The 25733-nt window shown below is 37.2% G+C and overlaps 1 protein-coding gene across 1 annotated transcript in view; it reads right to left on the bottom strand.

Annotated features, from left to right (window-relative positions):
• Positions 1–25733, bottom strand: part of PDGFC (platelet derived growth factor C) — a 119126-nt gene that overhangs the window by 23279 nt on the left and 70114 nt on the right. Inside the window, exons 3-4 of the mRNA XM_021393412.1 lie at positions 23916–24111; positions 7881–8061 (exon numbers count right to left, since the gene is read on the bottom strand). Coding sequence (XP_021249087.1) covers positions 7881–8061; positions 23916–24111 — 377 coding nt within the window. The remainder of the gene's footprint in view (positions 1–7880; positions 8062–23915; positions 24112–25733) is intronic.

Below are 25733 nucleotides of genomic sequence, written 5' to 3'. Positions count from 1 at the left end.
GAAGAGTTCAGAAGATGAGAGTGATTTTTAAAAGCTAAGCAAGAGCAATCCTATTAATAGCTTACATATCAAAATCCTACATATATGAGGCTAAGTGCCCTTCCATTTAGCATGTTAAAAACGTTGTGGCATTTGGTCCTATCTTCCAAGGAAGTACAGATGATGTCTGAATGAAACTCTCAGATGTATTATTCTCCTCAGCTACCTAATCATCTTGGTCTTGACAGCTAGCAAAAAGTTCAAGAAGTTCAAATTGCACAGAGTTAGCAACATTTGTCTACAAAACAACTTTAGAGGTTTTGAAATTTCAAAAAGAGTATCTTTTTTACATTCACACATGTATAATAGCATAAACAATCTTTTCAGTAAAGATCCAAAGTGAAATGTATTGGAAATGTCCCACTGCCAGATTTAAGTGATTACTTTTGCACAAAAATATTTGAAATAAACCCACTGAAACAATGCATTTGCAAATTCAGTTCTAAGGAAATGTATTTACTATGCCAACTATTCACCAAATCATGAATATATGGACTTCTGTAAGAACTACCTTAGGGTAGGATCTATCTTGTTAAAGACATTGTTAAAAGGGTATTTGTCATGCTATCTAAAGAACGGTTTGATCAGATCTCCCAAGAAACTTTTAAGCTAAGTGCTTCCAAAAGATACCAAGGCTACATACTAGACAATAAAGCATAAGGGTGATGTAAATATGCATATCAATGCGCTGAAATTCCCCTCATCATCTAACAGACAATCTGAGAACTGTTGTACATGATGTCAGGGCAGAGTATTATGGAGGGATACTTTTGCAGAAGAGAGAGAAGGGATATTAGGAACTAACAATTTCACAACGTCTTTAGGGTTATACGCAACATTTCTTCTAAAGGCTGCACCACCTGCTTTCACATGTCCACTTTTCAAGTGCCTTAAAGCCAGGTCTTTCATGACCTAAACTGCTCCCTTCAATTTGAAGCCCAGAAGGTTAGTTCTCCTCATAAAAAAAGATTCTTAGCCATTTTCTTCCTACACCTTATTGCCCAGTTCCAAAACAGAATGAAATGAATACTCAAGCAGCCTGAGCTTCTGAACTGTCTTGCCAAGCAGAAATTGCGCTGTTCTCATGTGCAAGGTTTTTATTTGTCTTCATTTTTTAAGCAATTACAGTGCCTCAGCAATGTGTACTGGCTACCAGTCTTCAGCACAGAAGGAACTCTCTTAATTCTTTCTCCACCATCCTAGTTAGAGATAATTGAAAGGCCAGATTCATCAGCTTTGTCATTATGTGGATTTTCCCATGAAAACAAAACCAGAAACTTTTCAACAAAAATCCTGGCTTCTTCAGCCAAACCTTTCACCATCATCATTAAAACAGTTTTGAGCACTTATGAGAAGCTAACAAATGACAGCTCATAATCCCCATCTGTAACACCAGAGGCCAGGTACTGCAAAGACAAGACAGGTGCAAATTTTGATATGCCCATAGTGCTTATTATCTATCCCTTTTTAGAAATGAAAGGATTTCTCTTAACACCACCACCAATACCCCACATTAATCTTTTCTCAAGCAAACTCTTACCCTGAAGCTACTATACAGTGTTATTACTCTGTCAAGAATTTTTTCTCCCAAATTTAAAAAGCTGCTTCCACCGGACTATAGTGTTGAGCTGTGTTGTTAATCAGCTACAGAAGCTGCTCCACTATTTCATTTTTTTTTTCTTGCAATTCTGCTTTCCTAAGGGCCCTTTCAGATCTGGAACATATGTAAGAAAAAGTAGATGGATAAACTGCACTAAGTAACTCTTTTCTTTGTTCTGTCCTCAAATTTTTCCTTTCATTCCTGTTTTCATTTTTTTCCTACCAAAATTAAGTTAACAAAACTTAGCAGAGTACATACCACTAAAGTTTTGTTGTTTTGCCTGTTTTGTTGGGATGAGGCAATGGATAGGACTGAGGCATAGCTATTAGAATCCATAGAGACATGACACGAATGAAGCTAAAATAGCAAAATTGAAACTTATGGTGCTGCCTGAAACCTAGTATCAAATGTACATTTGCTTACCTTTTTTTCGACTAGCAAGCACATGAAGAAAAACATCTCAGTATTTGAAACCACAAAAAAGCTAGGGCCATGCCAGTTACACAGGGGATTACTTTGAGTATGGGATAGAGTCATCGTGCTTTGGGATTTGTAGAGGAGTCATCAGCATGCTTTCTCAAAAAGGTGTGAATAACATGCTGATCTTGGAAACTGGAAAAGGGACAGTCAACTAGACAGTTATGTAATGCTTGAAACAGAAAAAATAAAGATGAAAGTACTCTTGGAAAAAAAAAAAAAGAGAAAAAAAGAAGCTAGAGGGAATCTGGGAGGAAAGTGTTCTGGTTTGGCTTTTAAAAGTAGCTTATTAAACAATTTTTTTTTATTAATGAAAAAATTGTGGATGATAGAGAACGCACTCTTTAGAATAGATATGACCAATAAAAATGAACAAATAAATCTGAACCATGATTACAGAAAAATTTTAAAGGAACAGCTAGAAATCAGTGTGGAATATTTATTTTGAGGTAACATCCAACAGCTACAATTACATGGAACCAGTATTTGAAGCATGAAGCTGCTGGTAGCATGGCTCAACAAGCAAAAGGAAGTGGTTCTTCATGTAAACATATGATAGATCTGTAAGACTTTTTATCAAAGGATGTTGTGAAGGCATGAATCTTGCCTGGGTTCAAGGTGAAACTGGACAATTATTTGCAAGGAAGGTCAGTTACAGATTACTAAATAGATAAGGTACACAGGTTCTGGGAATTTCCTCCCTTCTGCAGAAAATAGCTTACAAGTAGGGCAGAATAGGAGGGATGAGGAATCACATCCACTTGCTCTCTTCTTAGTGCTTCCTAATCATCCATTTATGACCACCACTGGTAAGAGATTCCTGGGGTAGACAACCTTTGGTTTAAGACATCCCAACACTTGAGAAATGGTGAAAGGTACAGAAACTTAGCCTTACTCCTAACTCTGCCAAATAACACATTTTCAAATTCACATGCCTGCACACATAATGCATTAAATGCTTTTTTCCATTACTACCAACTGATAAAAGACAATTTTCCTTTCATCGTAGCCCCATGGATAACGGTCATTCTCATTTTTGTACTCTCTGTAGTTTTTTGATTTACAAGAACTAACCCTGAAGCATGTCCCTCCTATCTATGTATTCGTGGGTAATCTTTCATATCATAAGTAAAGAATTTAAAGGGAATTTCTCTTCAGTCCTCAGCTTAGATCTAATGCAAAATGAAATCCCCAAGGAAAAACTTAGTCCAAAAACCTCTCTGACTTGCAATGCATCATTCTTTGCCACATACAAAAACTGAATTACAGAATTTACATGCTTGAGCATCTTTAGGATTTTGTTGATTCACTTGAGCTTAGGTTTCACCCAGCACAGTCAGTGGAAACTCTGAACACAGAGTTTTTGTTTAAGAGTCTTTCTGAACATATGAAGGATTTTCACAGTCCGTTTTCTTCTCATGTAGCCATCCAAAGTGCTACATCACACTCATATACTCTCCTGCTGCTTCATACAACCTTGGCTCTGGCTCAAAAAAAACCCTAACATCATATTGTTTCTTTTCCAAATGCTTTTGATTACTTCTTGAGCTAATGCCTTTCTATCACCTTTGTTTAGGAGATCAGCAATGTCCTTTGTGACGTTTCAGGATTGGTTTTCAGTTACTGCAGCCAAAATTAGGCCTCCCTTGGTCTTTGGTCCTGATGTGTGTGATGCATACACATGTGACATCCCTGAAATGGATGGAAGGGAAAGCCAGGTAAGAGCTTTCCTTTTTCTCTTATTAGCATGTATTTTTCTACAACTATTTACATTTTATTAGCATTTTCTCATTAAACATTCTGAATTTAAAAAGATTCCACAAACAAAATTAACGTGCTCACCCCCAAAAAAGCAAAGCTTAGCTGATTTGGATGAAATAAAGTAACAATTATCAGATGGCCTTAAACAGATTATCTGAGGAATATCAGTCCTCGTTCCTGAAGTTAACAGCAAGTTAACATTTCCTTACAGTTACCAGCAAGAGTATTACTAACATCATCTCTCCATCAAAAGAAAATAATCTCTTTTGGATTTAAACCCAGGTAGCCTTACAGGTACTGCACCAAAATCATGAAACACCTGCCAAGTCACTTTTAAACCAGGTCAGTCTTTTAGGACTCCTTTTAGATTTTGCTATTTGTCTTCACTTGCAGAGAAGAGGGTTAAGTCTGTTCTTAGCAAAGATTTTTGGCATGATCTTCCATGACAAATGACATGCTGCCATATGCCAAAAAGGAAGGGGAATATAGTCACCCCCAGCTTCGACTTTAACTGGAGCTGCTTTGTTCTGAGTGCCCTGAAAATTAATAACTACTTTGGCAATCAGTCATGCATTCCTTAATGGCACCTCAGGCATCAAGTATCCCATTCACCCGCTCCCCCAAGTAACAATGGGCTTTATTACATCAAGTTTTCTATGCCAAACTTGTAACTGACTTAATTTAAACTAAACAAGTCACTAGGAAGACTGAAGCTCAAACACATATTTTAGGAGTTCATAGGTTTCCCTCAGTTGCATATGGCTACTCTATGGATTAGATCTGTAAGTGGGGGCAAGTGAGAAGGAGGGGAAAAGAAATGAAATATGGATCGTTTTTTGCAGTATATTTCTAGGTGGTTTTGGATTATATAATGCTGCCAAATGCATGACTTTTAATAAACGCATAGCTGAATAGTCAAAATGCAGAACAACCACTAAACAGCACTTAGTGAATAATGCAGCTCACCAGAAAGCACTGACTAAGTGACAGGGCATAGCATGAAAAGAGTGCCTAATAACAATTGTGCTGAAAATAGCAGGAAAATTCTGAAATAACACAAGCTAAATTTTCTTAGCAAAAATAAGCTTTTTCAACACTTCCTTGCACTTTACGGTGCTCCAATTAACTTGCAAAAAAGAACAGAGTTAAAAAAAAAAGTCAAACCAAAATTAGAGAACGTTCTCCTAAAATGTACCCATGGTATGCAATTTTAAATGGAAGAAAATAAAATAATTAAACAGCAACTATCTAGATCCTCAAGAAAAGCTGTGTGATTGTCTCAGAAAACATTCTGCTTGTATACAGTATACCCACCGCTTTTAAGCAGTGCCTTGTAACCCTGTGTTAAATGTAAAGCTACGCTGTGTGGAATGCCATTGGAACTGCTGGTAGTACTTTTGAGTGGCTAAATCCTAGAAGTAAGGTAATCAGATCAATAGCCATTCTCTCTCTACTTATTAATCATAGGAAAAGTTAGTTTGAAATATAATATATCAAGTTAAAAAATATATATACAACAAATTACAGGAGGTTTAAACAAAGCTATTTCTCTTGCTCTTTAAAAGACCTGAAAATGTGTCCAGTTCCCTTCTCTGTGTGTGGCCTCTAAATACAGAAACAAGCTTGCACTGTTTTATTTCAGTTTTGCTTCATTTCTCCCCAAACAATCTCTCATTGCTAGTCTACCAGGCATCTCCCCCTCCCCCTTTTCTTAAAAAATGAAAAAAAAAATTAACTGTTTAGGACCAATTCATAAAAGTGAATCACTAAGCAAATCAGTGATGTTTTTGCAAGAGTCATTGAAAAATTACACTCATTCCTGTAGCTGACACCTTTCACATGACTGGGGGAAGCTGTAAATTTTAACTTATCTTGAAATGTAGGATGACATAGCATTACATATATATGTATAAATGAATAAAGAGAGAGAGAGAGAGAGAGAGAGAGAGCCTTCAGTTTTCTATTGCTGGAAAACCAGGAGCGGTCTAATCCTGCAACTTATCAATAAGGATTGCATTTACAGTCTATACAGTTGATTATGCAATCTGAAATGTGAAACTGTATTTCCCATGGCTTATTAAAATGGATTTTTTTTTAATGAAAAATCTCTCCATTAGAGGTTTGGAAAGTAATTCTCACAAACCTTTGAACCGTTGTTATACCATGCATTTTGAAGCTAGCTCTGCGTCATGTCATCTGTGACATGATGGGGATTGCTCTTTCCTATTACATACATGACAGATAAAATATCTCGTTTTCTGTAACAGTTTGTATGTATACTTAGGTGTATAAACTTTATTAATGGAGGAAAAGAAGGACTAAAAGAAGGCATAATACAATGTCAGGAGTATCTGGTTTTGTCTACTTAATAAATGTTCATGGTTAGTGATTTAACTATTCTGAAAATTAACAATTTATTTTGCAAGTGTTGACAATTTAAAAGTTTTCCCCATCAAGTATAAAGGAATAAACCGAGTCCAGCATCACATGAAGATAATTATATGTATACTCTGGTAGTTTTAGGTGCATTTGTTTAAACCATTCCAGAAATATTTGATCAAACAAGATAGACATGTAGCAGGTAGGATGTAATACTAGAGCAACTGCAATGAAATCTGGCATCAGCTCACACAACATCTATTTAGGGATTTTCTTTTACTGTTTTCTAAAAGTAGACATACTCATTACTTTCTGCCCGCTGGTATAAAAAGTTTAAACCTGGCCATATTCCAAGATGGTTTGGAGACTGACTGACATATTATTTGATTTCAAGAATTCATTTATCTAACTTACAAAAGAGTCAAACAGACTTGCCCTTAATCATTTTAGAAATATTAATTAGGCCTAAATATTTACAAATACTGACAGACGTACAACGGGAAACAGCATGTATATATACAATACTGCACTTCACTGACATCACTACCAGTATACTAAACATATCAGATAGGAGATGAGGTGTTGGTAAAAGATGCACAGAATTATTCTTCGATTCTTCCCAGTAACTCAAGTTTTGTGAAGGAGGACAACAGGCAAAAACGGCAAAAGAAGTTAAGCAAGCCAAATGCATCGGGTGAACTGCATGTCAGTGGGGTTACAACATGGATTCTTTTGATCAATTTTTTATTGAGATTGCAAATGTTTTCCACTAACCAAATACCACAAACCACAGGATGACTTAGGAGATTCACAAAGTGAATTATAAAGGTTGCAACAAAAATATTCCTTACTCTCTTTAAATACAGAATGTCTATTCTAAAACAAATCAACTCCTGTTCCGTTCAATCCTGAATTTCAGAACATTATCTCATCCCTAAAAACTTATAAACGTTGTTTTGCTACCACAGATCTTGTTGAAAAAACATAATAGAAATCTGTTAACGGTGAAAGCAGTCATACTTCAGACAACAATTAGTGCTTAGTACCTGTGAGTTACAAGTGTTAAACAACATTAAGAGAAGTCTAAAGTACATTTTCCAGGAAAAATGCAGAGAAAATTGAGTATCACGCATCATCTGCTTTGTCACAATAATAAAACAATTCAGAAGAATAAGAACTTTTTGTTTTTGAACTAGATATAATCATCCGGCGCTGTATGGAGTAGCTGACTAAGAAGAACATAAATTTCTTCAGTCTCATTTGTAACTACTAAATGCTCTTTACATGTCACACAGCTGATTCTTAAGCTGAATTTGTTTATCTCAAAGCAAGAAAAAGTTGCTTTTTCACAGCACCGTAATAGGAATGCAATCATTTTATTCGAGTTTCCATATAAACAACTGAGCCTGCAACTTCCCAGTCCAAAGCCATCCAAGATCAACCACAAGAACACTCTGTTAGTTAAAGAGCAAAAACAAAATGTACAATTCTGCAAGACAAATTATTCATTATTGTTATTACTAAGAAATAAACAGTAATTAACCCTAAACTATGTAAAGATTCCTTTGAGCTACCACTTCAAAAATGTTATTTTCCTGAAATGTTCCTGAAACATGTTACTTACTGGCACAAGAAGTGTATAATGGATGCAGAATCCAGGTTGAGAAGGAAAATATTCATCAGATACAAATCTTATTCTGATCTGGTTTCCTCTGGAGATTTGTCTGCTTGGCACGCTACTGGAACCACACCAGCGCCCTAAAACAGTGCCATCACTAGGTTCTTCAACTTCTACAAAGTCATACCTGAACAGAAAAGAAAAGTACATTTTTATTTACTGATAAATTTCTACAAATGTCCTATTTTAATCCATAAACTTCAATTTTTCATTATATTTTTATAATTTTAAAATGCTAAAATTATACTACCGAAGTTAGCTCTTTTAAAAGAAGCCTCCAACTTCCTACTGACTTAAATACATAATAAAATAATGCAGTGAGGTTAAAAAAATAAGAGCAGAGTTAGCATTTTGAATAGACCATGTATATGATTTTGCCTGTTTCTTTTATGGGGAACAATTACAATACGCAGGATGGGGCAGAAAGAAGTCAGAGAAAAAAAACTGGAATTACTTATGTGTGGCACAGTAATTTATATTGCAGTATCATTAGAAATATATTGCATGTTGCCAGTGAAAGTTCAGTGGCTTTTGGTAATGAAATCTTGCTCTCTTATAATACCAGCGATGAGTAAGCTCCAGAAGGTTAAGGTGGTTTAGGGAACTTGGAAGCACATTGAGAGCTTATGCATATCTCAGTGAGACACTTGTTAAGCAAAAACCTAAATGTACCATGTGTCACAAAGAACCTGATATGTTGGTAATACTGACAGGAGATATATGAGTTGGGAGCTTTGAAAGAACAGAACATAAAAGGTTTGATTTAGTTTCACTGGTTTTTAACGTGTGGTCTGGGTATCCGTGGGGATCTGTGAACAACTTCAAATAGGTCCATGAAAGGTAACTAAGAAATGCCCATCAGTTGTCATCCATAAGCTTTAATAAGCCACACAAAGGTCCTCGCTTCCACTGGAGAATGTTTAGGGAGTTCTCAAGTCATAAAAACATTGAAAACTGCTGCTCTAGAAGGCATGTCTGGTTTTAATATTTTAACCTGTTTCATGTCAGTTCCCCAGCTGCCTGCTGACAGAATAAACAGTAGGAATTTTTGTCACTTTTCCCCTGCTGTAGAGCTTGAAAACCTGTGAGCAGCAATGCTCCTGGGTTCAGAAATGTAGGAGTGCAACCCTCGGGGCACTGCTACCCCAGCCACTGCTCTGCTACACGACCACAGCACCTCTGCTCTCCTAAGCCCAGACTGAACACACCTCTGGGAAAGTTTCAACATTTTGGAGACTCTTCTGCTCTCTTACAGCTCTGGCTATAAACTAAATGTATTTCTCATAGAAATCTAAGTTGGTAAATATTATTGAATCTTTTTCAAGGGTACATACAGTCCTACTAGCTCTGATGACAGCAAATAACCGTATTTTAAAAAGGAAAACTCACTCTCACTCTGCCAAGAAAAATTTAATGTGAAAATTATTACCTCCAACATTTTCTACTGAAGCTTTCTCTCCATTTTTTTTTTCAGTAAATCTAATCTTTATAATGACTCCCAGTTTCCTAGTTAGACAGCAGGTAATAAATTCTGGTGTTGCATGTTTGTGCAAGGCTGACTTGCACATTTATTATCTCAATTTAAAGGACCAGTATTTTTTCCACTCAATTAGAAATGAATGCAATGAACATGCTCATTAACTATGTTCAAAACACATTACTACTTCGTCCCATAGTTTTAAATCTTTGTTGAACTTACAATACTAATTACTTCATCACCATCTTTTTTTCCAGTGAAACACTAATTCCTTTAACTGATTCATAACTGCCTTGATTTTATGGTCAGGTTTACAACTTATTACAAAGACGATGTGTACATTAATTGCAGTAAGACTTCGGGGTGCACCATATTTACCAAATTGATTTTGAGCACTGAATTTTATCACACAAGGGTTGCTCTGAAAGTAATGCCTCTTATTTTATTCTGCTGGCTCACAACATCAGAGGTAGATGTTGGTGGTAAGGCAGTAGAGGCTGAGCCTCACCAACAATATTCCATTATATGTTGTTGCCATGTGACAGATGGCAGCGGAGGGGCAGTCTGACAAAATGGCGTCTGACATGGAAGTGTAGATGAAGCAAAGGTGTGGCCCTAAATTCCTCCATGTGGAAAAAATAGCACCCACTGACATTCATCAACACTAGATGAATGTGAATGTGAGTGCAGTGAGGTGGTGTGTGGTGCATTTCAACAGTGATTGGATTACAAAATTTCCAATTTCCACCTTTTTATTTCTCTAGCAAGACAATTATTATCTATTTTTCTGATTTGTAAAGAGTTAATAAGTCAATCATTATTTTAACAACTTCAACTTCAGATGTTTGTAGAGGGTCAAATATAGTATAGGCATTAGTGCTTCTACCATGACTTACACAGCACTTTCTATTGCATCTTTGTTTTCATTGTACCCCTGAAGTAAAAGTGAAACAAATTGCACAGTTTAAACCTGGACTCTTAAAATAAATTCTAATTAATTTTATTAGCTGAGATAAAGGTAGAAGGAAAAAGAATTATTCGAAGAAATTAAGTCTCCATCAACCGAAAAAAGCCCCGCACACATTTCCTGGGCATGTTGACTGAAAATAACTTGCTGCAAAACACAACAAAACAAACTGGTTCAGATGCTTTAGCATTTACAAGACTGCATTGCAAAATTCTGATGCTTCTTGTCACAGGGCTAAAAAACAGCAGGGACAATATCACAGCCACCTAATTTCCCAGCAAGGGAAGCTTTTCCTTGCAAATCAAGAAAACTAGGATAAATAACCAAGAATTGAGAAACAGAAACTATTTTCTATCTGCAATGGAGTTAAAAAAAAAAAAAAGTTAAAATGCACATTGAACCAAATAATCCTTTTTCTGCAGTGTACAAGCCAGAAAACGCAATCCTGTATGGCACAATGACTAAAGAAGCATTCATGTATATGCATATTCAATACTTTATTCGAATATTATCAAAAGTTCTGACTAAGAGGTAGTCTCATCTCTTATCCAGGGATGAAAGATGCATTTGCCATTTTCCACTGTGCCTTCCCATATATAACTTGCAGAATATGTATTCCTCTTCCCTATGGCTAGGTGCCCAGGACTCTGAATTGCATTAACAACCTGAACAAAGGCAATTTATTTGAAAAGGACAAAGAGGTAATGTAAGGGACTCCGAACTTCAATACCTTTCAAACCAGGAAATGTATTCTCTAAGGGAATGTGTTTTCCTCTCCTTTCTCAATTTTTCTGTGGTTTACACCATCATTTGCTAAATATTTTCTGACAGGCTGTTTACCTTGGCTTACGGTTTTGTGACCTTCGTGTGGCTTCCCTCTGCCTTCGGAATCCCACAAATGTATCAATGAATGTAAGGAGTAGAAATCCGCATGGTAAAATATTTTGTCATATTGGTGACACTGGTTCTTTCCATCTGATATAGATGTGTGCTAGACAGAAAGCCAGCACACTCACCAAGAGAAAAGTGAAATGAATTCTTCCTTCTCTGCTCTGATCAGTGTTGACTTCATTTTTTTTTTCTATGAAGTGATACGAAATTGAAGCAACCCCTGACACTTCTTCCCTGTGGGATGCTACAGTATTTCTATTCCATTTTGTTGAAAAGCATAAGGAATTTCAAGGTTTTCCCTGTGCTGGAACAGCACACCAAAATACCTACCTCAGACTTGGACCATAAGCACTGAAGGTCCTCTGGCAGTTCACTAGACAAAATGTTATTGAATAGAATGTAGATGGTTTATATTTGGGCACCTTCATTTAGGAAACAGTGGAAGTTACTAAGACTGTCATCCTGAAAATATCATTGTGCTCTTTTCCTAAACAAAATTTCAAAAGGAAAGTTTCCTCTCCATCTTCTGTCAATATTTAAAATCATTTTCATTTTTTCTTCTGAAATATTTGAAGTTCCTATGGAATAAAACTTTAGTTTCCATCATTCAAGTTAAACTGTATTGTTCTACATACAGAAGTGTCAAGGTACTGGCAATATCTCATGTGCTCTTCACCTCTTAGATCACTTAAATCACAGCTGCAAGTAATCATATTGTTCTTTGTGAAATAAACACTATATTTAGAGAGGCAAGAGCGGCCAAGCATTTAGCTTGAAGACATTTTCTTTCAAAGTTGTGTGCCTCACTTGTAATAAATTTTGGAAACCTTCCCCTATCAACAGAAATCTCCAGCAACACTTCAGTGGGAAAATTCACATTTATCTGTGTGGAAAAGGGAATACTGGAGCACAACAGAGGCACTCAAATCCATGGCACCTGATGGCAGAACAAATCTGTTTAAGTAGCCTTGTTATTGTCCATAGGTCAAGGCATTGTGTAGCCTCCAGCAAAAATCACAGGATGAGACATGGAGAATGCAAAGTTAATGATGAAGAATGGAGAGAAAATGGAAGGACCTCAAGAAGGAACAAAGCATAGAAGGATAGTGGCACTGTGATTCAGAGAAATAAAAGTGCATTTCAGGCAAACTACAAACCTACTACTGCAGCAGTACAGCTGTAGGAAGAAGAGCACACACTGTGCCGTTAATTCAACAGGAGAACTTCTTTTCTGTCACCTGTACTGCCCCTCCCATGAAGACTAAAGGAAATGTTCCTCAAAGACTGATGCACAGAGGAAGAAGACACCATGTGAAATTAAAATCAAAATACTAAAAGAAATTAAGTAGTAGGTAAGAATGAAATTGCAGGTACATGCACGCTATTTTTCAAGTTGTGTAAGATGAAATCTTAGTTTTGGTAACTTTTCTCCTCTAGTGTTGCCAAGCAGTACAACTGTTACACAAGCTTGCAAGCTTCAGAATAGCTACTGAATTCCTTCGCCTTTCAAATGCATTTATTTATTTTACAGTATTTTGTATTTATTGCCAGTAAACTATATCCACCTGAACCTCAGACTGGGAAAGACTGGCCCATCAGTTAAGCCAACTACTAACAAGTAGATAAAATGTTCCTGACATCACAGACCTTGAACATTGCACATCTGTACAACTTTGCTATTAGTAACTCAACCTGCCACCAGAGGTAGGGAAAAACACCCTCCAATGAGACAGAAAGCAAAGTTTCCTGGAAGGAAGGAAGGGAAAGGGCACCTTGGCTGAAGTCTTGACCCTGTGAGCAGCACCAGAAAATACTCAACAGAGGGAATGGTTTTAAACTAAAAGAGGGAAGATTTAGGCTAGATGTTAGGAAGAAATTTTTTACTCAGACTGTGGTGAGGAACTGAACAGGTTGTCCAGAGAAGCTGTGGAGATGGCGAACCCTGAAGATGTTCAAGACCAGACTGGATGAGGCCATGGGCAACCTGACCTAGTGGAAGGTGTCCCTGCCCAACCGAAGGACCTTCCAACCCAAGCCATTGTATGATACATTCTAAGATTCTATAAATCTTCAATAAAACTGATTTCATTCAACATGAACAGAAACTTTCTACTGGCTGCTACTTTGAATGACAGTAAAGACAGGGTATTGGAAGAAACCTGTTTTTCAAAGACTACCAGGTATAAAATTTAAAATATTTTAAATATTTCCTCTTGATAATGCCTTTTCAAAAGGAAGTCTGCTAAAAAAATGAAAGGCACCTGGAGTCAACTGAGTCCAGTTGCTGAGGTGCATGGCGCTGGCAGTTTCCCTGAGCCTCTTCGGGAAAACTTATCAGAGCCATCAAAGAGGATAGCAGATGAGCCAACAGTTGAGAAATGAATCTTGTTCCACGTAGCAGCTTACAATTTCTGTCATGCTCGATGTTTTAATGTAAAGAGAGACAACGACAAAATGGCAACAATTTGATGCAAAAATGAATAGCTGTAACTGAATCTGCTGATCCTACACATACTGTGTTTTAACAGTCACTGTTAAGAAATAGCATACTCAGAAATAACCCATATAAATAAAGTGATGAGGACAGTTTTTCGTACTCAGAAAATGATGTTTAATTATACACAAACATCACTTCCAGCAATAAACTTCACTTTTAGCCAATACAGCAAATGAGTATATTATATAAAACAACAAGTATCTTGCCACGTCTACATTTTTCATGAAATAAAGATACTCAAGGTATAAACAGAGAACATATCTAACTTCCATTTCCCAAATATGGATTGTAGTTTCTGTGCCAGCCTACACTGAATACATCTATTATAGAATATGCGGTACTGTAGATTAGGAGATGCCTTATGGAAATACATATTCATTCACAAATGTTATATAGTTGCCATGGCTCTCTCTGTTTCATCTTCGCTCATACTGATTAATAACAGCCTGAGGCTTCTAACAGAACTGCACAACTACTTCTGTACTTCTATCTTGCTATTTAGGATATGTTTTAAAAAAAATGTTTAATCCTTAGTCTGTAGTTCTCTTCCCCATCACTCACTGTAAACTGCTTTGATAATGACTATACACTGTTGATATACACTATGCACTGCAAGCAAAAGGAAAAAATGAGACAGTTTAAACCCCAAAATGCTACTCATCGAACAGCTGAACACTTTTCACAGAAATGAAAGGATGCACAGTTGTTGTCTGATTTGGAGAAAACACCTGTTGCGTAACCATTCTCTCCTATCCAGCAGAAAACATGTTTCCATTTTCTGCGGACCAGCTGAAAACCTGAGAGATCAGCTGAGGCACCTAGTAGTGTAGTAGCTTTTGTCCCTCAGAAACAAAGGAGTGTGTTACAGAAAAAAATAATTCATCTCTTATTTCAGCGCTAATTCATAGACTAAGTACTGCTGAATACACATCCTTTCCAAAATGAGCAGTGCATTGGCACACAAACACAGTTTGAAAATAAATCATGGTGACTGGCATTTATGTGCACTGGTAAACACTCAAGTATTTCCAGCTTAAGCGTGTGAATACCTCAGACCATGAAGGTAACTTCTGCCTCATGGGGAAGAAGGGGCACTAACTTTTCTGCAAGAATGAGAAATTGCAAACTAGATGCATTAGCAAATATTCTTCAGGTTCTAAACCAAAATAATTCTATATTCAGACAGCAACCCTAAAATCATTTAAGTATACATTAAACTTGTCATACAGATAAGATGTGTAAATAAGTACTTTCAGGAATACAGCAACTACAAAATGCAGACCTAGATAGCCTGTGCCACAAACCTGATTTACACAGGTATAATTTCTAATGAGACTTTTTTCTCAATCACTTGCATAACAATCTTAGGATACAGAAAGATATACTACAATCATGCAGATAAAAAAGTGCAGGTAAGAAGGGAAAAAGACTCCTCCTTTTTAAAAACTGACTGTCAGCTTTCTGAGGTATTTCTTATGCCACCTGCACTCACACTGTTCACCATAGTCAGCGTACATCCTTCAGCTTCTCTGAATCCATAACTATGTTTTCATCGCTGTTTTTGGAGCAGCATTTTAAATATAATATATAAGCCTAGTATCTCAAGTGGTAGTTTTTCCTGTATGCACAATACCTTATATCCTGAAAGTGGCTATGGATTGAGTCAATGATGAAAAAACTACTGGTTAAGCAACTTCCTAACAGTATCCACAAGCAAATTTTAGAACACAGCAACAACATTCCTAAAGGGGTATTTTAAGCACACAAAGACTCTCATAGAGCAGGGCAGGCAGCACCCCTCCTCTGATACACAGCAGCATCATGCACTTGGTCAATTCTCTCTTCTCCATTTTTCCTCCTTGCCTCCTCACTGGAGAGTGGAGCTCCACCTAGGCTTATTTAAATGAAAACACTTCTTTCTTTTGTTCAGTGATACAGCTACATATGGTTTCTTGCCTGCTACAGTAGCACACAGAATTTACCAATCCAGCATAACCCATTTATCACCAAATCCAATATCCTGCTTCAGGACAGGCTAATAATTGCTACTTAAACAGAAAGTGAAAAATCCTTGTAATGTAACTGAGGAGTTGCAAAACACTGCATGAGGCAGAAAAATGTGTTCCCAACCCTAGCAGGAGATCAGTTTACACCTAAAGCATGCAAGGAGTTTCCTCTCACTTCAGTTTACTTAGTTATAAATTAATAGTCATAAAATTATGCAGACCTATTTTTAATCCAGCCACAGCATATGAATCAGAGGCCAGTATGAAACAGAACTACCTAATAATTGCGTCTAGCTTGTTTTATTGTCAGAAAGAGAAAAATATCTCTTTATTTTACATTATAAACACCCTGGGACAGTCATACATGATCATCTATCCTTTTTCAGGATAAGTAATCCTGCTTTTTGCAGCATCTCTTCCATGTGCATCTTCCCAAATATCCTGATAATCCAAAAATCAACCCATATGACTGAAAGCGTTGTCCAGACGCTTCTTGAACTCCGGTGGCTTGGGGGATGTGGCCACTGCCTGTAGGCAGCCATGAGGACTCCCCTCAGCCTCCTCTGCTCTGGGCTGAACAAACCAAGGGACTCAGCTGCTCCTCATACATCTTGCCCTCGAGACCCTTCACCATCTCTGTGGCTTTAAGCAGGGGAAAGCTGCTTGTAAACCTGACAGCAAGCCTCCTGGTTTAACTGTACTTCGACCTTCAGTAACCAGAAAAAACATCAGGGAGGGAGTGCATGCTGTGTGTAACTGAACACTAGGAGACTATACACAGAAACTGCAGGTTACACAGCTGGGCCTGCTTTCATTGCTGGCATTTCTCTTGACATCAGGCACACTGAGAAGTGCAGGTGGCTGCACGGTGAGCCTACATCCCTCAGCTCAGGTGGCCCTAGCTCACAGCATGCATTGGTGCCCCCCTGCAGTATTCGTTTACTCCTACATTTTAATAAGCAGTGGGGAGGGAGCAGAGAACTCCATCAGCAGTAGTTGTTCCCAGAGCAACCCAGAGACAAGCAAGACCTAGCAGTGCCACACTCATTTTCAAAGGAAATAACTATGCCTCTAGAAACAGAGCCAGCTACGGAAACATGAAACAATTTTAGAAGAAATAAACTAGGATTAGGATTGTTTACAAAAATATGTTGATAGTGTGGACTCAGTTTACTTTATTCAAACAGCTAGCTTGAGATTGAGAAGACCAAGAAGGAATATTAAGGAGCCTAAAACGTTTTCAAAGTGAATGTGTGGTAGTCTCTGGTGTGAAGAAAGAGTAAGGGATTATGTCAACTGCTGACTCAGCAGCAATCTCTCCTAACACTCATCAGAGCTGTGAAAAATGATTTTAAATTACTTGCAAAATAGGATCTATTATAGCATCCGCTAGTAATAGCAGATATTAAAAATGAATGCGGGATTTACTTTTCAGGAGGAAAAAGTTTGGTGGGCAAGAATGCCACAATAGCCCCTAAGTTTGTGCAGCATGTGCTCCTCCTCATCATTCTGTGTAAGCTGCACTGTCCTCCATTCAGACCAGGGAAGCATCTCGTTCTATTTTCCTATCTTGTGTTAAAATTTGATTTGCTTACAGAGTACAATTTTGCAGCTATAAACCATTTCTACAGAACTGAATTTAGTCTTTTTAGAAGCTTAAGAGACGTGTTACATAGTAGTCTTGGTAACAGCTGTACTACTCAAGTTTTATCTTTTTTTACTGCAATATCTTCTTGGTCACATTTACAAACTTATTATCATATAAATGGTATTAAATGACTTTTAATATGCAGAAGAGAACCTAAATTAATGCTTATATTTAGAAGCCAAATTCAGATTCAAAATTGGGTAATATTTTTTGTCTTCTGCCATGAGGTTAATCCTGATCTTCTCCTTTTCATGAATCCATCTACTTTGAGCATACACTGGCAATTGAACTGCAGAGCTTCATTACAGAAGTAGCTTAGAAGAGGTTTAACTCAGCCTTCTCTAGCCTAGAGCTTCCACTGACTGCAGCCTCTTCTGGGCATGGGATATGCCTCTGCCACCACCAACTACTGACAGCAGTTAAAGAGCTGGATAGGACGAGCTCAGGGATGAGTTACTGCACAAATCATCATTTGGGAATCAAAGAGAAGAATTTTCTGGAATCATGTAATATTCAAAAGAAACATCTTTCTAAAGTAAATAAATAAATAAAATGAACCACATTTTTGTCCAATTCAGAACAGAGAGAAATTTTCGTTGTATTTAATTTCAGAAGTGAGGCTAAACCAGACATACAGAAACAGGTACAGTTACTTCTTCTGATGAAGAAGAATATTCTGTTTTTCTTCAAAATACAGAATCATGGAATCACGGAGTGGTTTGGGTTGGAAGGGATCTGTAAAATGATCTATTTCCAACCACCTGCTATAGGCAGGGACACCTCCCTCTTGACCAGGTTGCTCAAAGCCCCATCCAGCCTGGCCTTGAGTGCTTCCAGGGAAGGGGCATCCACACTCTTGCTGGGCAACCCGTTCCCGTTTCTCATCGCCCTCACAGGAAAGAATTTCTTCCTAGTATCTAGTCTAAATCTACCCTCTTCCAGTTTAAAGCCATTTTCTCTTGTTCTGTCGCTACGTGCCCTTATAAAAAATCCCTCCCCAGCTTTCCTGTGGGTAAGTAGGATGCATGAGTGTATTGGATTCCTCTGCATTCATTAAACTGAAATGATTTTGTTAGAGTGGAACTCATATGAAATAAACAACTTTTGCACTACTAATTATTTTATATGTAAAAGAAAGGTTTAGATAATCAAAAGACTTTGGTGCCAAATTAATTTAACTTCCTAAAAACTTTCATCCCCACACTCCACTCTCATCCTCCCTTTGAATCCATTCAGCATTTAAGACTCTCTTGAAATGTTACCACTACTCAGCTGTCCTGCAACAAATGGACTGAGCAATAAAATAACAAAAAATAAAAACAAGCGGAAAAATACTCCACCTTCACTCAAGCCTTGTGGCTTGTGCTACGTACTGCTCCTAAAATGCCATCTCCCTGCCAGCAGCAGAACATCAATGTTGCTACCAAGGACTTCAGTTTAAATCATCTGTTTCATAATAATTCCTTCTTATCAGTATTTTAGTTAATCTCAGGTTCTCGAATACTAGAACCCATCCTGTCTATTTAAATTATATGACCTCCCTTTCAGACTTTGAATAAAAATGATTAACAAGGAGTTTATATGTTAGGGAAAAAAAAAGGTAAAATGAAATTGTACAGTGAGGAATGAGAGGCTCCTAAGCTTTTTTCTTATTCCAGCTGTTAATGGAATCATTTCTATCCAAACAGATCTAAACGTAGAACACAGCTATAATGGGTTTCAACTTTAATATGACTTTATTTATGCTGAACAAGTTATAGCCAGTGATGAAGGAGACATTTAAGTATCACAGATATGTGGAATTATCTAAGCAGAACTCAGGACATCTATGTGCACAGAATACACACCAGGTCATTAAAACTGAACCCACTGAAAATCGAAGGCAACAGCTGTAAGAAAAGAGCTTTAGGGACTAGTCTTCACTAAAATGTTCATCTCTCTTTGCAGTCTGGTTTGGTTTTGTGTTTTTATTTTTCCCCACAATTTGAAGTCTTCGAGATTTTGGGGGACTCCTCCCTGTCTTCTGAGTTTTCAAATGGAGGTGGCAACAGCAAACCCTGGAAATTCAAAATGAGAAAAACAAACAAAAAACCTCAAAGAAAGCAGCAGCCGATCTACTTAGTGACATGAGTCACCATGAACATTGTCTGCACCTGTTCCTCCTTAAATACAGAGTTCATATAAAGGTTTTTGTCCAGTTATTGGAAGACAACTTAAACTTTGTGATAACTTCACTGTCTGTAGTCTTGCACAGATAGTGTCACTCTTGCAATAAAAAAGTCCATCAGCAATGTTTAAGACTGCCAGGCAGCAAGGACAGCTAATCAAATGTCAAGAAGTTACATTTCTTTCCGAATGATTGATAGCATGTACTTAGTACATACATTAATATTGTCTCTACAATGCTCTCAAGGCAAAAGAAAAACAATATGAGCGTTTTTTTTTTTCCGCTGTAGGTTGTAGTACAAAAAGATCCTGGAATTGTTCTTTCCTGCAACTGCTCTGTTGATGCAGTTAGGTGCTACCATGACACAGGCCAAACAGAAGTGAAATATCTATCATCCTTTTACTTAAACGCCAAGCAGCTGCAGCTGTGCATCTGTATTTAACTCCACATGTTAGATAAAGAGTTTTATTGTAATTATAAGAAAGGAAGCTCCATGGGCTCCACTGGGTCTTACATTACATGGAAAGCTCCTTTTAGAAAATTAGGTAACAGAATGTTTAGCCTTTATATTGTGCTTACCGTAACTCACTACTGGATAGTATGCATTTGACAAAATTTATGTCAAAGAGACAGCTAAGCAAATATTTTACTTCTTCATAGCCACGGACTACAAACAGTCTCTTTACGTTTCTTCTCAATATACTTGTTTCAGCCTTGTCAGACTGAGCCAAATCTTTAAGATGTTTAACTCTTGTCAACACTTTGCTAATTATACATTCATTAGGAACATAGGACTGTTTAAGCAGTTTGGATATGATTTCTACCTAAGAACTTTCACGTTCGCTGAATGGAAGGAACAGCTTGGGAACAGTTTGGTCAAAAGATTGGAAGTGAAGGAGAGCAGCATATAGAAATATTAGGGAAAAGGAAGGTGGGTTTAGTGCATGTGGCTCTGTATCTTAAAGCATCATCCTAAGTACCCCCAGAGGAAGAACATTCCTGGAATTAAGATTTAGATATTTAATTTCACGTGAGGACAGTCAAAAACAGTCACAGTACTACTCAAAGATTTTATCCCATGTTACCACTGACAGCTGTCTTCAGCTTTACTCATTTTCTACAGACAAAAGTTCTACATTTTGCACATTAACTAGACAAGTTTTAGAGATTCTTTCGAAACTGTACAGACAAATGCTTCACTTACGTAACTACATCAACAGATTCACATGTGCAGCTGCTAAAGGCTTCACATAAAAACAAAGAAAAGCCTACAGAACAGACTATAGTTCATGCCTGGAATCACTAGAGGACTGAAGAGACTTGTAAATGCATGTAGCCTTCCTAAAATGAAGATGAGTGTCAAGTGCCATCGAATATTCAACATTCATTCAGTTCCAGATTCCACTTGTGTATTTTAATCCTTATAATCTTATCTATAGTAATTACATGTTGGATTTGTAACACATTTCTGTGTTTTATTATATGTAATAAAATTCAACAAGATTGAAATCATCTGATAATTAGAAAGAACAGCTGCCACCACCACCAAAATGAACAACTATAGCTATTCTGTGCACAGCAAGAGAGTGAGTTTGGCACACCAATATAAGAAAGATTTTTGTTATTTAATGCTGCAGTGTACAACCAACTCAAAAACATCAGCATGCTTATTAATGGCAACTGTAACACACATGTTCTTCAAGGGAGAACGCTAAGTCTGTGTCTTCATGACTGGAGAAGTTTATCATAACACTTTGGTCACTGTATATTCCCAAAGACAGAAAGCAAAAATTTCAGACAACAAGCAACAACTCAGCAACAGTTATTCTGAAATAAATGCATGGATTGAGTTTCGCATGTAAAATGAACTTTGTGTTCACTTTTGAAAGAGCTTAGTGGGATTCTCACAGTTTTTCTCACTGAGAAGACCCCGTGCAGGTGAAGTAGAACTACTGTTAAGGATACATTAGCTATATGTTAAACAGGGCAGAGATGAACTAATGAAATGGAAAAGAAATGGAAAGCTATTGCAACTGTAAACCCAGGGCAAGAGCCACATGGAGAAATACAGGCAAAAAAATCAGATGTTTATTCTAAAAACAAACAAACAAACAAAAAACCACCCTCATAGTTAAAACTTTTCAAAAGAAAAACAGCCAACAACTATGTTTTACACTAGTGAGTATCTGCACAGCAATTAGGACTGTGCAAGTTATCATGCTTGCAGGTGAGACTGGGTTCTGACGGCACAAACACAGAATTCGCTGTAATGTAAATAATTGGTTAGTACATATTCTGAGTTTAATTGCAAGTAAAAATGGAGTGGAAAATAGCTGTGCATGATAATCAGATTCAAATTCAGGAAACTGTTTAAAAGGGAGGCTAAACTGGTACCTTCAGTGTACCTGTAAGATGTTATAATCCTTCTAGATGAGAAGAATAGCTGAAGTGTCAGAATTGAGTTTGGAGAAATCCAAATATGGCCGAGCCAGCCAGATGTTGGCTTCTAGTCACAGATACAGACAAAAACATGATCCACGGAATGGAACACCTCTCCTATGAGGACAGGCTGAGAGAGCTGGGGCCATTCAGCCCGGAGAAGAGAAGGCTGCGAGGTAACCTGAGAGTGACTTGTCAGTATCTAAAGGGGAGCTACAGGAAAGAAGGAGAAAAACTCCTTAGCAGGGTCTGTGGTGAGAGAACAAGGGGAAATGGCTTCAAGCTCAAAGAGGGGAGATTTAGATTAGATATAAGGAAAAAGTCTCTTACAGTGAGGGTGGTGAGGCACTGGAACAGGTAGCCCAGAGATGTGATGGATGCCCTGTCCCTGGGTACTTTCAAGGTGAGGCTGGATCAGGCCCTAGGCAGCCTGTGGTGTCCCTGTGCATTGCAGGGGAGTTGGACTAGATGGCCTTCAGAGGTCTCTTCCAATTCTAAGGATTCTATGATTCTATATTTTATTCTGTTCTTTGTCATATAAACTTGGTCTTGAGAAACGATTACTCTTCAACAACAATACTGATTTGGGACCTTCAAGACAGCAGAAACAGAGCAGTCATAAACAGAACAGAGGCAACAAAAACCCTCAGCTTTTCTACAGAAGATTCTAGAAAGAAGTTGAAATAATCTTAGTAAGAACAACAAGAGCTAAGAAACAAGACATTACTTATAAAGAGATACTACTCTGATAACTCAGTAACTTAACTGGCTTGTGTAGAATTGCTTTGCGCGGTAAAACTCTGCACTTTTATTTCCTTAACTTGTCAATTATTTATACTCACTTCACTTAAAAAAGATACATTTTTCCTTCCTTTACTGACATTGTTACTGAATTTGAACTGCACAGGAACATTACCTCTGCATTTTCATTTTGTTAAAAATAACAAAACTTCTTTTTCAGAGAGTCGTATCTTCTAAGTGAAAAAGACTAATGTGCACATATCAGGATTTGCATACATCCAGCTGCCTGGTATCCATGCACAAATATGAGCATGATAAGATCACTAGTGGGTGAAGTTTATGAGCAACTAACTACTGCTTTTTAATTTGACTAGTGCTTTTGTATTCATCACCTTGTTTACTTAAAAGAAATGTACTCCCATTAAAATACTATTTAAGTTATAAGATTAAAAATATTTTAACTTATCTTACTCTTTTCTTTGCAAGGGGACAAATGAGTCACCCTACCTCGATTTCCTTTCACTTGCTACTTCACTCTGCCATATGCAAAGAAAAGGAAAAGCAAGCTAAGTTTTCATTTTAAAAGGGAGTGCACTCATCTGAGCAAACACATGCTTTTGTACTTGGTATTTTTTTATATTTGACTTGGCCTTGACAGTTACTGTCTTCAAAATTATGAAGAAGATATCTGTCCATCTGTTATGAACCATGACTCCCAAACTAAGCTCAAAAGTAACCTCTAGGAAACCCAAATTTGTAAAAAAAGTTGATAAGAGATACACAAGCGAATGAAGACCAATTAATTAGAAAAACTGAAAGCAAGTATCAAACATACAGAGTAGTAAAAAAATAAAATCTAAAATGGGGGGGAAAAATAAAGCAAAAAAAACCTACTTAGAAAGTAAAAACTTGTGTGAAATACCTTCCCAGGAACACATCAAAGCAGGATATGACAGTCAAATGATATTTCAAGCATGAAATGCTTTCCTAGCACTGCAAAACAAAATCAGTAGCTAACACATTAGAGATGCACTTTTATAAATATATTTCATGCAGGTGTCACATTTTTGCAAAACCTGAGCAATACTCTTGTTCCATCCCCCACATCTTCCTTAAGATATTTCGTAAGTTAAAGCAAAATAACTTACTTGCAAATGTCATCTTCTGGGTCCTCAAGCCCAAATCTTTCATCAAAAGTAAGCTGTATCCATACATTTTCATCTACTGCTACTAATCTCCACACTAGTACCGTATTGCGCGGGTATGTGTGTGGAAACTTGGGGCTGTGAATACTTCCATTAGCAGTCACAGTGATTATCTTCTCATGCTGAGGATCCTGCACTCCTGTAGTAAAGAGAGAAAACAGATGCATCAATACTCTATTTCTTTCCCTTTTCCTGAAGTATGTAGCATTCACAGAAAAAGTCCCTTTGTTCTGTTTGCTTTTTTCTTCATTTTGTCTGGAAAATCTATACAGTAAAAACAGATTAAGAGATAAACTTTGCTTTGCTGACAAAAAATTAATCAAACCCAAGCTCCAACTGTTGGTCAGAAAACAGAACACAAGTTCAAGTGGAGGTAAGAGAAATGTGACTGTATAGTTCCTTCAACTCCAGCACATAAACACAAGACTGGAGCCCTCGCAGAAGTCCAGCAGCCAAAGGGACTAAATCACACAGGCTGCTAATGGATCCAGTTCTTTGTTACTAGGAAGTGCAGAGAAATCACCCCAAGGTGCAAGGAAAGGCCTGCTCACACCTCACACCTATCACACAGAAGGGCTGGTTTAAATTTGTCTCTCATTAGTGGAGACTTTTACATTTACTGGGTTCAGCGATAAGGATTCTGATGGCTGCATCCATGCTGAGGGCTGTACTGGCACAGCATTAGCCTGATACAGGAGTACATCTGGGATATGCTATTTGGAAGCTACCAAATACATGAAATTAGATATTTACTGACACAAATGAGACATTTACTGACAATTTCCGATAGAGGGCATCCCTCAAAATTCTTCAGCTTTGTTAGACTACAAAATACCTGTAAAAATAAATGTTTTATGTGGCAGTAAATGAACTCAAAAGAAATACGCTGACTACATTTGACTTTAAAGTACACAGAAACACTGAAACAATCTCTTTGGGTGATGAATTCACAGCTGTGAGGAGTTACCAAAAGGAAAGGACTCCTTTGGTGATCAGTCACTGTGACTGTCAGGGACACAACTCTCTTCACAATAACTCAAACAACCTCATTGCCAAGTGCCCAGCATTCCCAGAGATTCATATTCAGCAGCTGGAATCATTCTATATGGAAGACTTAGCTGCAAACAGCAGGCACTGATCTAATCTGAATGCTTTTCAACATCATGAGACGAAATGACAAGATCTCTAAATGACATAACTTAATTACACATGCACATCAAAGGAAAAAAATCTTCATGCTATAGCACAAGACTTCTACTGTCTTTGACCTTTTCTAAAAATCTGTACATAGTCAAGTTTGACATCACAGTCAGTAAACCATAGCAATCCTCAGTTACCTAATTAATAACCTTAATAACTAAATACATGTATAGTTTTGTAGTGGGGAGTAATTCATATTATTTTCTTTTTGGCAATTAGTTTTGGCAGTTAGTTACTTCATTTTTGTTTGTTATATAAATAGCATGGTGATGAAAATACATTTGAAACTACATAAAAAGTCTGTGCTTCAGTCTACAATGAAAACATGCACTGCAATAGTACCTTATTATAGCAACATGTAAAGGCTGACAGCTAAATGAATGTACTGCAAGAAAAGAAAGCTATACAAACAGCACTGCAATTTTAAAAGAATTAATCTATACTGTAATTTAACATCTGACAGAATTTTGCCTTCTATTCTGATGGACCCATGCCTTTTACTTGAGGTATGAAAATGGAAATTTTTCGTTTAAATGAATTGCTGCTTACGTAAACCTGCAG

Source organism: Numida meleagris, chromosome 4, assembly GCF_002078875.1.
Source record: "Numida meleagris isolate 19003 breed g44 Domestic line chromosome 4, NumMel1.0, whole genome shotgun sequence".
In the NCBI taxonomy this organism is placed as follows: Eukaryota; Metazoa; Chordata; class Aves; order Galliformes; family Numididae; genus Numida; species Numida meleagris.
The sequence above is the reverse complement of the archived record's forward strand: the minus strand, read 5'-3'. Positions and strand labels throughout refer to the sequence as shown.